The sequence below is a fragment of the Meriones unguiculatus genome, chromosome 3, assembly GCF_030254825.1.
Source record: "Meriones unguiculatus strain TT.TT164.6M chromosome 3, Bangor_MerUng_6.1, whole genome shotgun sequence".
NCBI classification, from domain to species: domain Eukaryota; kingdom Metazoa; phylum Chordata; class Mammalia; order Rodentia; family Muridae; genus Meriones; species Meriones unguiculatus.
This window is the reverse complement of record NC_083351.1, coordinates 22,879,841-22,896,808: the sequence shown is the minus strand read 5'-3', so window position 1 is coordinate 22,896,808 and position 16,968 is coordinate 22,879,841. Positions and strand designations below refer to the sequence as shown.

At 50.5% G+C, this 16,968-nt stretch overlaps 1 protein-coding gene across 3 annotated transcripts in view; it reads left to right on the top strand.

Moving 5' to 3' along the window:
• Csmd2 (CUB and Sushi multiple domains 2) overlaps window positions 1-16,968 on the top strand; it is a 550,287-nt gene that overhangs the window by 386,875 nt on the left and 146,444 nt on the right. For all 3 annotated transcript variants that reach the window (XM_060379514.1, XM_060379513.1, XM_060379515.1), the window contains 3 exons: window positions 3,513-3,728; window positions 5,467-5,655; window positions 11,149-11,318. In XM_060379514.1, the coding sequence (XP_060235497.1) occupies window positions 3,513-3,728; window positions 5,467-5,655; window positions 11,149-11,318 (575 nt within the window). The remainder of the gene's footprint in view (window positions 1-3,512; window positions 3,729-5,466; window positions 5,656-11,148; window positions 11,319-16,968) is intronic.

Genomic DNA, 16,968 nt, shown 5'->3' with positions numbered 1-16,968 from the left:
ATCTCTTTCCTGGAGACAAGCCCTCAGCTCTGGCTAACACCAAGACCCCAGCTCTTTCCTTCTCCCCACATGAGATTCCTTCAGTATGAAACCAGTGTCCCCAGGGGTGCTCTGTTTCAATAGTGGGTGATAGCCAAGAAGGTGTGCACAGGATGTCTTTAGGTTGTGTGGGGTTGTGAAGGGAATTAGCATTGCAGGGGTCCAGAGGATGTGACTTTGCAGAGACCTCAAAGTTACTGGGGAAAATTGGGTTCCCTCTTTTGAGTTTTTAATATCATTGATAAAAGAACTTAAAAGCAGACTGGGAAGCTTGAAGACAATTTTATTAAATTATAAGAAGAAAAAAAAATTAAAAACCAAGATGGGCAAGATGGAAATCCAGGCAGTTGCCAGAAGGGGAGATGGAGAAAAAGTTGTGCCTTTTAGACATGGAGGTCAGAAGCACTGATGTCAAAATGTTGGAGAAAGCAGGCTTAGGACTACTGACCTGGGTTCACACGACACAGGTTCACAGGCTTATGTGCCCCTGGACAAAGGCTTGCACCAGGGACACTTGGTTAGAAATAGAAGAACAGCTTACTAAGAAGGGAGGGGGGCGGGGACGGACACCTCCAAGATGAAAGCCAGCTGAGGAAAACGTCAGGCTACATTGTACACAGCCCTTTATAACTCTTCATAGTCCATGCTCCTCCCATCTGTGACCCCCTTCCCACTCTGAATGTTCTGTTCCGTGGATGAAGCCTCGAGATGATGAAGGGATTCTAGGCTCTCTCTCTGCAAATGGGCTCTAGTCCCTCATCTTTATGCCGTATCAGGAATGGCATCTCCTAACCTACCAGGTCATCTGGGGATCTGGAGCCCAGATCACCTGTTGGATCCCTACTGCGTGCCAGGACAGCATCAGGAGGGTGGCTCCTCCAGCTGGGCCTCACCCTGAAGACTCTTTGCCACCCGGGAGGGGAGTCTGCCATTCGCCCACTGCAGCTGAGGAAGGAGTGGACAGACCCGTGACCCCCTGCAATTTCTGCCCTGGGCAGTAGCCCACGCCACTGTGTGCATCTGTCACACCAGATAGGATTCAAACTCCAACTGGTACCTCTCTCTCTCTCTATGACAATGTCTTCATTTTCTCACAGCGGCCAAAAGAGCCCCAAGCAATCAGCACAGCTGGGAAACCCAAGGGTTTCAGCTGGGTTTGCTCATCCTTACCCTCCCGGCCAAATGTTTACTCCCCGGGAGAGGCTGTGTTGGCGCGCTGAAGGAGCAGGGGCAGGCTGGTGTGTCATCAACCTGTTTCTGCTGGTTACCGTGTCTCACCCACATGTTCCCTCCGTGCACGCCAGGGGCGATACTGACCTGCTCCCCGTGAAGGCCCCCGGCACAGCTGCTCACACTTCCCCTACCTTACTGAGAGCAGCCACTACTGCCGTAACCCTCTCCTTCACTAAAGCCAAATCCTCCTCAGCACAGAGCACTAAGCACCAAGCCCAGCGCTCGGGAGGGACCCAGGACCTGTATCCTTGAACATATTGGTATTTGGTGCTTCTTGGTTCCCTAGATGCTGAGTAGTTACGAACCACCACCATAGCCCCACCACCCCTGCTGGTATTTTTCTTCCCAACTCTCACAGAAACCCAGACACTTGGGGATTCCCAGCTTCCTCCTGTCCACACGGAGGCAAGAACATGAAAACATCTTGAAAGGCTTTAGCCTTAGGGGCTTGGATCCAGCCGTCATTCACCAAAGGTGCCATCTGCGTTGGTGATGGTACAGAAATTTACCATCTTTTCCATGCCTTCGGGTCCGTAGGATCTACTCAGTATGCAGATTGTAGCCCTCTGTGGAGAGGCATTTCTCACAAGCTCCCAGGTGATGCCCTCTGCAGGTCTATAGCCCGCACACAGAGTAACAAATGGACCCTGTCCTTGGCACACTACATGGCCCATGTATGTACTGGCTTGTGGACTGGCTCTCACAGAGACCCACACAAACACATCAGGACAAGCTCAAGAGCTGTCGCGTTACTAACGCCCTTCTTTCCATCAGCTTCCTCCCCACCCTCCATCCTGCCACCTACTCTCTTCCTCTAGCCCCAGAGGCTGCATCCTGGAGTGGGTGGTGGGCAGAATCGCCTCTGCAGTCAGGTGGCCTGGGTTCAGCTCTGTTACCTGTGTGGAGGACCTTGGACTCCAAGGTCCTCATCTCGGCGTGCCTTGTTTTCACCGGTACAAAGTGGAGATGGAATAGATCACACCCACGTTTCAGGGGTAGCTGGCAAATCCGTTTCTACTGCTTCACTTGTAGCTGCTAAGTGCTGGCCTCAGAGCAAGCAGAACTGCAAGAATAGTGGCGCCAGGGACGTAGAACTCAGTGATGGAATATTATTAATTTATTGTTCTTTACAGTCTTGTCCCCCTCCCCAACCCGGACGCTTGGTAGGTGGCAAGGATGTGTGTCCTTATGGAAATCGACACACAGATACATCCCCGATGTTGTCTCACATCCCCCTTCTGTCCACTCCCCAGTTCTCCTTGCTGCCTCTGCCCCTCCCCAATCTCATGCCACTTCTCAGCTCCCACTTTCCCTTCTCCCCTTTGCGTCGCAACTGCCATTGCCACCCACCCACCTTCCTGGGATCCCTTATCCACTGCCTGCTCTTGCCGCTGATGCCAAGCCCCACCCCCACCCCCAGTCCAGGGCAAGAAGCCATCCTTGTACCTGATTTCTCTGCCCCTCTCTTCCAACTCCGTCCTCCTCCTGACCACCATTTGGCTATAACCAAAGTCTGACCTGTGCTGGGAGGGGACAGCCATCTTGTTGGCTCCAGTGAAGTGCCAGGTCTGTCCCCAGCTTCAGGTCCAGATGGTTCTCCTGAAGATGTCCATCTGCTCATAAAGCCCTGAACACCACAGCTGCTCTCGCCCCAGAGATAGCCGGTCGCCTCCTGGGGACAAACTTCCTTGAATGACTGAGCGTCCTGCCGAGATTCAAATCAAGCATTCTCTTCTTTGTGAAGCTGTCTCGCGCGCCTCTCTTACTGCTGCATCTTTTATCTAATTACTTAGTTACATGTGCATGTATGAAACACTGGTACACATGTGTGCAGGCCGGAGAGCAGCCTCGGGTGTTGCTTTTTTGAGACAGGATCTCGCACTGGTCTGGGGTTCACAGACTAGACTAAACTGTGTGACCAGTGACCTGCAGGGACTGGCCTGTCTCTGCTATCGCCCAGCCCCAAGTCCTGCTGGAGACCGCTGTGTGGGCTACCATGGTAGGCTGGTCTCCACTCAGTGCCGCATCCATCCCTCTAGCTGTAGTCACTTGTTTAATGCGTTGGCTCTCCCCTCCTCCACACCCTGGATTCTCACCCATGATACAGATTCCATAAAGGCTCAGCGAATGGCTGTGGAGCAACACTGTAGATAGATTATCCATCCATGTTGACCACCAGAATGAGGAGTTTGCCCCCAGCCACCTGCCCACCCCAGCCTGGGCCTCTGCTCTCTCTGCAGGCGTGTTCTTTACCTTCCACACCTTCCACCTGGAAAGCGGCCATGACTACCTCCTCATCACTGAGAACGGCAGCTTCTCCCAGCCCCTGAGGCAACTGACCGGCTCAAGGCTTCCGGCGCCTATTAGTGCTGGGCTCTATGGCAACTTCACGGCTCAAGTCCGCTTCATCTCTGACTTCTCCATGTCCTATGAAGGATTCAACATCACCTTCTCGGGTAATGAATGTGACTGTCTCTGGGGAGAAGCAACCGGGGAGCCATTTTCTGTCTTTTCCTCTGGGGCAGCTTTCCAGTCTCAGGGTGGATGACCTCAATAACGTAGCCAGAGGTTCTTAGCTTAAACACAGGGAGGAACTTCCCAGGAATGGCCTTGGCATGGGTCAGTAGGTTCATTCTCTGACTCGGGGTACACAGTAGGCTCACTCTCTGACTTGGGGTACACAGTAGGCTCATTCTCTGACTCGGGGTACACTTTGAACATGACGACCCAGACGGCTGACTAGAGAGTTTCACCACAGTCCTTTCCCACTCTCCCTGCTTCACACTTTCCTCTTTATTCACTCCTGTTTCACAACCCTAACAATTACAGAAAGAGCTGAGGGTTAGTGTATCAGTGATTCCGTCCCATTCAGCATCTGCCTCGATGTTAAATCTCAGAGTACTATATATTTAGCTCTGCATTTGGGAATCCTGAAAAGAAAGCTGTTTCTTGGTATTCGGGGAGAAGAGGGCTTCATTCCCGTTACCGCTGCCTCCACCAGCCTCGGCCCGAGGTATCCAAGGCCTCCTGTATCAGCGGGACAGAGAGGGATACTGAGTAGCACCTCCTCGGCTATGTCTCAGCCTAGTCTCCTGCTGCCCTCTTCACAGAAGTTCCCAGGCCACCTGCCTTCACGGCCAGCGGCACCTTCATCCCTACCATGCAGAGCCCTGGGCATCAAGAGATAGTCAATAAGGATGTCTCAAACTTCTAGAGGGACATTTGGAGTCAGGATCCTAGTATAGGTTGCCTGAAGCAGGGTCACAGACCCCGACCCCCTGAAAACATCTGATTATGTGGGAGTTGGTTAGTCCCCGGGGAGAAAGTTTCAGAGCATCTGCCAGCTCCACGTCTCAGATTCAAGTAGGCATTTGCTCCACCATGTTCATAGCAGCTTTATTCATAATAGCCAGGAACTGGAAACCACCTAGATGTCCCTCAACCAAAGAACAGATAAACTGTGGTACATTTATACAATGGAGTACTACTCAGCCATTAAAAAAAATAATAAGAAGAAAGTCCTAAAATTTGCATGCAAATGGATGGAAATAGAAAAGATCATCCTGAGTGAGGTTACCTAGGCCCAGAAAGGCACACATGGTATATATACTCACTTATAAGCGGGTTTTAGTCATATAGTACAGGGTAGACATACTACAATGCACAGACCCCAAGAAGATAAGCCCAATCGGTATCTTAGGCTTCATGTGGGCCCGCTAGTTAAGGGAGCGGGGGATAGCTCTGACATGGACTTGTTGCCTGCTTTCTGATCACTTGAATAGATGAGCTCGGGTGTCTGGGTAGCGCCCCCACCCCCATCTGAGGAATAGGGAAAAGGAGATAAAGGAGGGAGGGTGGGACTGGGAGGAGAAGAGAGAGGGGCCTGTGACCAAGACATAAACTGAATAAATTAATTTTTAAAAATGGATCCAAAGGGCTGGGGGGTTGTAGATCAGAAGTCTTCCATGGAGCAGTTTTCCCAGAATCTGAGCCCCTGTAACGAACTGAGCCCCCATAATGAGGACTCCCAACATTTCTCTCGGCCTCAGCTCTCAGGACGGCTCTTGTTTTCTACACACTTGTTGAGGGCTGGCATGCTGTAGTCTCTGTTTTCCTCTCTGGTCCTTTCCCCCCAGGGCTGGGCCTGTCCCCTGCTTTCTGTGGGCCTAACACTCCCACTGCCTGCCTTTGCAGAATATGACCTGGAGCCCTGTGAAGAGCCTGAGGTCCCAGCCTACAGCATCCGAAAGGGCTTACAGTTCGGCGTGGGTGACACCTTGACCTTCTCCTGCTTCCCCGGGTACCGTCTGGAGGGCACGGCCCGCATCACGTGCCTGGGGGGCAGACGGCGCCTGTGGAGCTCGCCCCTGCCAAGGTGTGTTGGTAGGTGGTCACGTGCTTTCCTTCTGCTTCACTTAATGGGGTGGGCCAAATGTAGTGCGAGGTGGAGGGATGCACCCAACCGGGAGGCAAAGGGCCTGGGTGTCGGGATCAGTGCAGTCACACTCACCTGCAAGGGAACCTTGGGCCTGTAGCCTAACTGCCTCCGTGAGACACAGAGGAATCTGCTCCGTGCCGTGACCCGGCCTTTGCCGAACAGGTCCAAAGGCTCTGGGGTGCAGCCGACCTCCGTAGGCTCACCCCCAGCCGTTCGCACAGGCCCTGGCTTTCAGATGCCTCTTGCAGAGCACCCTATGTAGGCTGGGGTCCTAGCGGAGGACGAATAGCCTTTGCCCAGCAGGAGTCCCACTCCAGCTGTGTAGGGCCAGGGCCTTCTGCTCTTGGAAAATCCCTAGAGAGACCCTCCACCCAGGGAGGGGGAGGGGTGGAAGCTGGGATCAGTTAAGATGCAGCTAGTATGCCCCAGTCTAGCTTCTCGCCCCTGGAGGTACAAAAAGTATACACCACAGACACACACACACACTCCGTGGGGAACACACCAGGAACGCGTAGATATGTGTATGCCTTGGAAGCCGTGATGAGAAGCACAGAGGAAAGGGTCAGAAGGGACAGTGCCAGAGGGAGGCTGCTTCTCTGTGAAGGTGGGCAGGAAAGACCCCTCTAGCAGAGGACATTTTAGCCCAGATGGAGAGGAGCTGGACATGAGGAGAGAGAGTGGCCAGGCCTCAGCCACGAGTCTGCTTGGCGTTGGAGGAACAGCTGGCAAGTCAACTGGGCACAGGGGGGCAGAGGAACTGGAGATGGCGAGGAGGACAGGGAGTAGGCAGGGTGTTGGCACCAGGCTGGCCTACATTCTTGCTAGAAGAAGAAGGTTGGTCAGAGCTCTCGGCCCAGGGGAAGCAGAAAGTAGGACGGCAGCCTAGGCGGTGGGGACAATTGGTACTGTGGCTGGAGGCTCTGTTCCCTCGGTGCAGGACAGAATAGAACACGTGGTAAGTTGGTGACACACTCACGGCGCTCTCAGGTAGCCATGGAGCACTCAGAAAGCATAAAGGCCAGACGAGAGTAGCCGTGCACACATTAAGACAGGGCCAGCGCCTCTGGCCTGCAAGGTTCCAGGGATGTGGCTCAGTGGTAGAGCGCTTGCCTAGCATGCCGGAGTTGCCCAGTTCAGTCATGGAGTGGGGAGGCAGAGAAAGAGGAAGAAGAGAGAAAGAGACAGGATGGAGGAGGAAGAGGAGACAGAAGAAGAAGAGGGGGGAGGGGATAGGGAAGGACAAGAAGAAGAAAGAAGGCTGGGGTGATAACCCAACCGGTAAAGTGGTTGTCTTGCAAGCATGAGGACCCGAGTTCAATCCCCAGCACCCATCTAAAAAAAAAAGCCAAGCATGATGGTACATGCTTGCAATCCCAGCACTGAAAAGTGGATCAAGGGGATCCCTAGGGGATGGCTGGCCACCCAGCTTACTATCTTGGCAAGCTTCAGGTTTATTGGACCCTATCTGAAAAACAAAACAAGGCGGACAGTAGAGATGACATTGTCACACCCAAGTGCACAGACACAAAAACGGGAAAGAAGAGGAAAGGTTAAAAGCAAACAAGCCCATGAGGCCAGCCCTGCCGTGGACAGCTCTGCGGGGTCCACGGCTGTGCAGAGGACAGCTCATCGGGCTGTCAGGATGGGCTGAGCCCTGCTGAGCAGGCACACAGATCACGGTCAGGCCTCTGTTCTGCCAGTTACCAAACCACTAGCACCACCAGACCCTTCATTCAGCCTGGCTTCCTTTTTTATAAAAATGGGGATAGCCACATCTGACTCATTCTAGCTGAGGTGTCGCCGTTTCCATAAGCCAGGGGGAGCCGCATAATTGTCATCTTGCCGATAACATCTTTATCGTTTTGCTTACGGATTAATGACTTGTCGTTGGTTCATCGATAATCTTTTACAAATTCAGAAGGGGAGCATTCAGACAAAAAAAAAAAAAAAAAAAAGCTGCAACAGGACTCACCCTGGAGGAGGTCAGTTCAGACCTGCCCGCCAGCAGCTGCCTGCACATCTGGCAGGCCCCTCCATGAGGGCCTTGGAGGATGTTTGCTTCCAGTGGGGCTCTCTAGGTCCCTAGATAGATGCTCACCCCACCAACGTCCCCGCCTCGCCAGTCTCATTACACCAACTCGTTCTTTAACTCATTATTCCAATTACTGTTTGTTCATGACACCACACAATATTTTCATTACTGCATTTGTCTTTTGTTTCATGTGGTATTAATAACACGCACCAATTATAATCACCTCTAATTACAACCAGCCCTGCAGTGGAGACTCCTGCCAGAGTTATGGCAGGCCTGCCCACCCGTTGGGGGGGGTGCCCCCACTTGCCACCCTCACTGTAAGGTGTAACTTAGATGATTTAGCCCACTCTATGCCACCAGGGACATTCCCAGACACGCCCTGCGCTCTAATGCACAGTGTGGCTGCCCTTGACAGCCTCGGGGGCCCCTGCGTTTGATGTGGAAGAGATAGCCCTGACCATGGGAGGGGACCCCAGTGTGCAAAAAAGAGATGTGGTCCTGTCCTTGGAAACCCCAAAGCGGTGGAGAAGACCTAACCCTCCGCCTCATCAGCTCCAGGCTGATGGATAAGACACAGCCCCCGCCCTTACTGGGACCTCGCCTGACAGGGACAGCAGAAGTCACAGATGTCTGAATCAGCAGTGGCACTTCCCTGGGCATGTGCCTGTTTTGTTTCTCTGGAACACTGGTTTGTCTCCATTTATGCTTGTGCTTGGCTTCCTGTGGCATCTGCGCATCTCCCCTGCCTCCTTGGAAACTCTCCCAGAAGCAAGTGTCACGTCCCTCCTAACTCTTGTCCCTTCTTTTGTACCTAGAATCCAGGCCCTGACAGGGAGTCAGGACCTTGTCAGTGGGTAGTGCCTGGACACCTATGAGGCAAGCAGCCCCGAGTCCTCTTACGTGTGCCCTGGGTGTGTGGGGGAGATGGGAGGGTCTTGCTAGGCCAGAAGTAGGACAGAAAGCCAGAATGCAGGAAACCAGGGGCTGGGAAAGCAGTCTGAAGCTCTGCCAGAGGCCATGTTTGAGGAAGCCCACTGTCACGAGCCGGGCAAAGGGCCAAGGGCTCTAGAAACAGTAAGGGCACTATGAGCTTGAACAGCTAAGACTCTCCAGTAAGATTCCTGAGATTTCCAGGGCTGACAGGACCCCCAGTGGAGCTGGCAGCACAAGCCTGAGTGAAGGCCTACCAGTCTGTCTGTGTTCACCTGTTTCCCACATCAGACCTTACACGTTTATTCCCTAGTCTCAGGAGGATGTTCTTATGGTGTAGATAAAGAGCCCAGGCTTCAGAGAGCTGCTCTGAGGTTGGTCTGCCTCCAAAGTCTGTCCATCCCAGAGCACCTCGTGCCTCGGCCCTCGATGGAGGAAGAGGCGTGTGAAGCCCGGAGACCACAGGCTCTGCTTCAGATAGACTGAGCTGTCGTGTTAAGCTGTGCACAGCCCTCAGCGGCCCCCCCAAGCCTCGCCCTCAGCTGAGGGCACCCAGGAAATGTGCAATCTAGAAACATGCTTGAGGGAATCGCTAGCAGCTGCTTCCCAGCTCGTGGTTAGCCTCCTCGTCCCTTCCGTTTTATAGTCCAGTTTGGCTGATATTTGGTCACCGTGCTCACCAGCTGAGCTCCAAGCACTCGAGGTACCCTCTCTCCATCAAGATGAACAAACAAGCTCCTGTGAAAAGTCTTGGGCAGCTAAAGCAAAGAACAGAATGGGAGCCAGGGAACAGGGCCCGTTGAAAATTAGAGACTTGGTGGTGGCCGGGGCCACCTTCCAAGAACTAAGAGTAGTTTTGGGGGACAGGAGAGCAGACAAGCATATGACAAAGGCCACAGAGACTCAGTGCTGACGGTCTCCATGTGACCCGTGGCTGTCATCTAGCACACTCCCAGCTTAGGGTAACTAGAGCTGGCTAATAGCCTCTTAGTGGACTTGAAGGTCCTTCCAGCCAAGAGTTAAGGGCACAGAACAGCAGCAGGGGACAGCAGACGTGCCACCAACCACCACAGAGACATGCTCCAACCCTCCCATCTGTCCAGACAAGTAATGAGTCTGCCATCTGGCCTCCTGTTTCCATCCTTCTGGAACCTGACTATTTTTAGCCCCGTGCCTCTTCGGAGATCGGCGTATGATCGCATTCCTCCATTCATCCGTTTATTCGACAAATATCTGTTTTACAGATCTGGGCCTTGGAGATGTACAGCTCTTCAGGCATGGCCCTGGCCCTCATGTAGCTCATAGTTTGGATAGGAGATGAATGTGAATGACAGGCAAGCAGGGAGCGACGTGGCAGGCGCCACATGGGGAGTTATGGAGGGAGCCTCGTAGTTAGGAGTCTCAGAGAGCCCGCTGAGGGGTCCCCAGCTCTGCCCTGCCACCAGGCAGGCACTGCCCAGATGTAGAAGAGGCAGAACCGTGACAACCCGCCTCCCAAGGAATGCTAAGACAGTGGAGGAGATGGAAATACTAAGAAATCAAGCAGAATGTGATGCTGCTATAAATGAAGGCCCGAGAAAAGTGGGAAAGACTGTTTCTGCAGAAGAAACAGGCTTCCAGAGGTAGGATGGTTTTATTGGCTGGCGAAACGGAGCAAAGTTTTAGCATGTTCTAACACTGTCTCAGTCTCAGGGCCCCTAATGTAAGCCCAAGGAGGCGGTCTTCCCAGCCCTTCCTCTTTCTGGATTGACACTAGGGCAAGCAGCTAAGTACAGGCTCCTATGTTTAAACTAGGGAAGATGGCTGCTCTTTGCCTCAGTGGTCTGGCGTTTGTGACTCTTAGCTACAATAGCCCTGGTAAAGGGGCTATGTGGTGTTTTGCTTGTAAGGGTTAGTGATTATTATTATTCAGTCTCATCCCTTACAAACTCCGATCTTTGAGTACTAAAAGGTCTCTGCTTTCTAGGTTTGGTCGTCCCCTTCTCTGGCATCCTTCTATTGCCATGACACCATGCCAACAGATGTGGGGGGCCAGTTCTTAATAAATGAACACAGTGAAAGAAAAAGGCTTCTGGTGATGTGTTTTCTGTGTCTATGGAAAAGGGACAAGCAAAGAAAGATGAAGAAAGCAGGCAGAATTGTAGTGTCATTAAAATTTTGGTAGGCTAGCCAGGCGTGATGGTTCACGCCTTTAATCTCAGCATTTGGAAGGCAGAGGCAGATGGAACTCTGTGAGTTCGAGGCCAGCCTGGTCTACAAAGGGAATCCAGGACATCCAGGGCTACACAGAGAAACCCTGTCTCAGAAAAAAAAATAAAACAAACCAAAAAAGGTTTGGTAGGCTGTCCTGGAGGCAGACAGACAGATGGACAGGTGGGCGAGCAGACAGCCCTGACACCCCTGTGAGGTTAATACAGAACGGCGAGTGGCTTTCTGTGGGAGTCGGTTAACCTGTGCACACATTGTCTTCCAGCGGAGTGTGGGAACTCGGTCACAGGCACGCAGGGCACTTTGCTGTCCCCCAACTTTCCTGTGAACTACAATAACAATCACGAGTGTATCTACTCCATCCAGACCCAGCCGGGGAAGGGCATTCAGCTTAGAGCCAAGGCCTTTGAACTCGCCGACGGAGACCTCCTCAAGGTAACGACAGCTGACTCCCTTCAGGGTGTAGGCGGCCACGTGTGGTCGCTTCCCCAGCCGTCCCTGGGTGGACAGACTTCTCTCGTCCACCTACGCCCTGACGGGTGTCCTCACCTGCTGGGAGAAAGGGAGGCCCAAAAGGGAGGGCTGTGTGGCGTCGGGAACTGCCTGCCCTCACGCGTGTGGGAGCTGACGTCCTGATGAGGTAGTGGGGAGACGGGCTCGGCGGTGGAAGCGCCTGCTGTGCAAGAGGGAGGAGTCTGGGTCCCCCACCCCCACTCGAAAGCCCGGCTTGGTGGAGCACAGCTGTAATCCCGCCCCCCCCCCGTGAGTTCCATGTTCACCGAGAGGCTGTCTCTAAAAATAAGTGGAGGACACCTCCCATCGACCCTACCCCACATACCCAAACACACAAGTGCATACGTACATGCACACGCACAGAATGTGTGCATGCACATATACTACACCCCACACATGCGCACACGCACGCACACACACACACACACACACACACACACACACAGGAAACATGTACTTGTTTTCAAGCATTTTTATAGTGCATTTTTACGCTATGCCACACACACACACACACACATGCACACACATAGAAGTGTACTTGCGCACTCACACACACACTTTAAAAAATAGCGATGAATTCAGTTGGAGCTGTCAGTGGGTCATATTTTTCATTGTGGACCTTAAAATCTGAGCAATTTAGAGCTCATAGTGTGTGTGAGAGAGATTTTGTACGTGTGTGCGCATGTGTGTCCTAGTTGATTTGTTGTTGCTTTGGTTTGTTTCTTTTGTTGTAGCTGTTATTTTTGCTTCTTGTCAACCCGACACAAGCTAGCGCTATCTGAGGAAAGGGAACCACACCTAAAAGACTGCCCTGCGGACAAGCCTGCGGGACGGGTAGTGCGAGGGCTGATAGGAGAGCAAGCTGGGCAGGCCATGGCGAGCACGCCTGTAAATACCACTCCTCCATGACTTCTGCCTGAGTTCCTGCCCTGACTTCCCTCCGTGATGGACTGTGAGGTGGGGTGTAAGGAGAAGCCCTCAAGTTGCTTTTGGACATGGTATTATTACAGCAGGACAAACCCTAAGGCTGTATGTGGGTGAGCACATGTATGTAGTGGGTATACACGCATGTGCATAACATGATTACATGCTGTGTATGCTGTATGTTATAGTTTCACATGTACACATGTTATATACAGTATATGGATACATGTACGTATGATTGCACGGTGTACACGACATGTGTGCATGTCGTGTGTGTAGTGTCTGGGTTTGTGTAGATGTTATGTGCCTGAGTACATATTTTGTATATAGTGTATGTGTGAGTACATGTATGTGCTGTGTGTGTACATGTTTGAGGTATATAGTGTATACATGTGTGTGTGGCACATGTGTGTACATGGTTGGGGTATGTAGTGTTTGTGTGAGTACCTGGTATGTGTGTGCACACAGTTTCTTGTGGATGTTTCCACATGTATGTGGATCTATGTGTCTGGCCTGGTACATCTGTTCACTTACATCCACACCATGTGTCAGCATGCTTTGTGCTTACGTATGCTCTGAGCAGGCAGTATCATGGCTGTGCTGTGACAATGGCCTCTGAGCATCAACAGGCTGAAGGAAGTGAGCTCATTAGGGAATTAAATGGCAGGACTCAGATGGCAGAGGCAGTTATTAAGAGCCTGAGAGACGTGGCTTGGATTTCTTTGTGTGTGGCTAAGTGGCTGTCACCAATAATGTGTGGGGTGTTCGTGTGTGGGTAATAAACAGCAGAACCTGAAGAATGTACTGAGGAACTGCAGTAATGAAATGGATTATATGGAAAGCAGCACCCAGGTTTAGTCATTTTCATCCTAAGCCAAGGAACTTTACTAGCTTATCCTAATACGATTTCATTCTCAGCGGCTGGAGAAATACTGACATGAGGAGCATTCCGGATGACCGAAGGCCATTGCTCTGGGCGGTATAAAGAGCAGCCATTAAATGACTGTGGTGTTTATGGACAGTTGGTATACTGACCGATCCCTGAGCCTGAACGCTCTCTCTCTCTCTCTCTCTCTCACACTCACACGCATGCTTGCTCGCTCATTGTGTGGGAAGCATTGCTCCCCTTCTTACCTCACTCCTCGTGAAATAACACACGCGTGCACGTGTGCAGAAACCACCTGGAATCACTGAACCTTCCAGAACAGCAGTTCTCAACCTGGCCTGCATGTCAGACATTTACATTATGATTTCCAACGGCAGCAGAATTACAGTCATGAAGTAGCAACAGAAGTAATCTTATGGCTGGGGTCAGCACAGCAGGAGGAACTGTGTTAAAGGGTGGAAGCCTTAGGTAGTGAGAACCACTTCGCTAGAGGAAGCTTCTGGATAAGGGAAGGCACGGAGACTGGAATGGCATTATTTGTCCCTTTCCTGTCCTAGATCTTCTCCCCAAAACTCTTTAACCTCTTAGAAAGAACTCAGGACATGAACATATAAGGAAACTCTTAGGACTCAAGGAAACTGGCAACCATAGTTTCCTAAGTGGGATTCAGAGCTGCCCTGGAATCAGTCAGCAGGCATGCCATCCTCGACACAGCTACGCAAGGAGCCCAGAGCCTGAGAGTTGCCCTTAACAACTTCCGCCCCTTGCCTTGGTACAACTGGCTCATCTTCCACACTGCTTGGATGTCCTTCACCTGTGCGAACGAAGTTGGCTGGTGCTGACACACCTGGGAATCTGTCACCTTCTCCACGCATTGTCTCTCAAGATAGTACCAATATATTTCACGTCCTTGACTGCTTCCCCAAACCTGAGGGCTTGTATTTCTGACCTGGCATGTTCTCATGCATATGTAACTTCTGACATGGTCATTACCCTAAAAGCTAAAGGTTTCCTGGGATATGGGATTAGCCCACCACACATTCTGGTTGTTTTCGGTTGCTGCCTCACTCTTCTTGATACGGTCCCTGCAATAGATCTTTCTGCCGCTCAGTCATGAGTGAGACAGGAAGAAAAACAGGAGTGCAAAAAGACAAGCTCCAGGGAAAGACCATCAGGAGTTGTCAGGCTCAGCAGAGAAGGGATCCACCATCCCCAGCACCCACCATTGGAAGTGCTTCGGTGTGCTGGGGCCTCTTTGGCACAGTCCCTATGCTCCCCCCCAGAAAATCTAGGGGGGGGCTATATTCTCCCGTTTCCATTCTCCCTCTGCAATGATGTGCCAACAAGGAAATTAACCAAACATGTGTGAATATTCAGCAGATGAGAAGGGGGCCTGCCTGCGGGATCAGAGCTAATCTCCCCTCCGTTTGCCACAAAGAACAGAAACATACTTTTAAAGTTCCTAATTGGTATTCTTCACAGGACTTGAGAGAATATTGTATTTATGGCACAAAATAGGCAATAATGAAAACAGAGCTATCTCAGATGAGGGAAGATTGGACAGAGATGAAAAACACGATCATCCAATTAAAACACGAAACGGAGACAAGGAAGGGAGGTGCTAACATAGAAAAATGAAATCAGCTCATTAGAAGATGCCCTGGAGAACGTCTCCATGCCTCAAAAGGAAATGAAGAACAGGATTCTTTTGTATTAATGAAATGTTCAATTGATCCACAATAACACTTGATGTGCCAAATAACATGCCTAGGAGAAGTTACATGGAATATTCTAATATACCTCTGTGAGCCTATGACAAGTCACCCACATGAAAAATAAATGAGGGCTTAGTGACTTGAATAAGACAGAATAGAGCCAAAGAGAGAAGAAGAAAGACAGATGCCTGCTTGTCTATTTACTTGCTTGTTTTGGAGATTCTCCAAGTGTAGCCTGCAAACTTTCCATCCTCTATTCTCAGCCTCCCACGTGCTGGGATGGCAGTGATGTGCACCCAGACCGGAAAAGGATGGTTTCTAAAGAAGAGCATGAACTGGGGATAGTGGATCAAGTTTATAACCCCACTTCCTGGGACCTGAACAGGAAGAATGTCATGACATTCCAGGACAGCCAAAGCTGCTCAGGGAATTCCAGGCTAACCAGAGCTGCCCAATGAGATCCTATCTCAATCAGTCAATCAATCAAATAAGGAAGTTACTAGGAAAAAAAAACACACTAGCAGTAGCATTATCAGCAAAATCAACTTTTTTTTTCAAAAGTGACTAATAAGATAAACCTGGCAAGACTGATCAAAAACAGAAGTGAAGGGTATATACAATATAGTGGTGAAAGGGGATATAAATGTAGGTGTGATCCAGGTTGCAGTGAAAGCGAAATAAGAACAGCTGTAAGTCAAGGAATCTATCTGAAGGCTGAAAAGAAATGGAAGCAGACGTTTAATAGATTAGAAAATTCTGATATTTGGGGCTGAAGACATGGCTTAGCAGTTAAGAGTTTGTGCTGATCTTTCAGAGGACCCAAGTTCAGCTCCCTGCACATGGAACTTTCAGCTCATAACTGCTTGTGCCTTCAGCTCCAAGAGCTCCAAGGCTCCTCCTTGCCTCTGCTGGCACTGCACTCACAGGCAAATACCCACGCTAAGACACACATAACCACATAACTAATATTTTTTTAAGCACTAATATTCTAAAGTGAGAACCACTGGGCGATGGTGCCACATGCCTTTAATTCCAGCACTAGAGCGTTAGAGGGAGGCAGATCTCTGTGAGTCTGAAGCCAACCTGGTGTAATTCTGACCAGCCAGGGCTACAGAGAGAAATCCTGTCTCAAAACAAAGGAAACAAACAAACGAAACACCAAAATGATGATGATGTTGATGAAACAAAGACAGTTGACAAGCCAAATAGACCAGAAACCATTTTTACAAATTTAAAACCCCTCTATCGTCCCCCAAAAGCCCCAGGCCAGGCCTAATTTATGACTAATCCCTGCAGTAATAAAGCTGGGTAGCATACATATATTTCACAATCATGTGACAAAGAATGATCAGTGGGGTGGGGAGAGTGCTCATTCAGCAAAGTGCCTGCCACACACAAGCATGAGGACCTGAGTTCAGATCCCTTGAGCCCGTGTGAAAGCCAGGCTCATCACACTGGTGTATATCTGCAGTCCTGTGCTGGGGAAGGTAGAAACAGGGAGACCCTGGCACCTGCTAGCCAGCCTGCCTAGCTAAATCAGAGAACTGTGGTACAGTGAGGCTCTCATTCTGAAAGAAAGAAAGAAAGAAAGAAAGAAAGAAAGAAAGAAAGAAAGAAAGAAAGAAAGAAAGAAAGAAAGAAAGAAAGGAAGGAAGGAAGGAAGGAAAGAGAAGAAAGAAGGAAGGAAGGAAAAAAGGAAGGAAGGAAAGAAAAGAAAGTAGAAGGTAGAGCAAAGTGTGGTGGTGCACACATTTAATCCCAGTGCTCAGGAGGTAAAGTCCCCCTATCTCTATAAGTTCAAAGTTCAAGACCAGCCTGGTCTACATATGTCTCATATGTAGATTTCATACTATGTCTCAAAGGAAAAAAATTAGAGAAGGTTTGAAGAAGACACCACACAAACACGCACGCACATACACACAGACAGACAGAGAAACAGAGACAGAGAGAGACAGATGGACAGAGGGACAGACAGAACCAGAAAGAAGTAGTTGAGGTGATGAGTATGTTGATTAGCTTTATTTAATTTTTCCCTTTTTAGTTATAA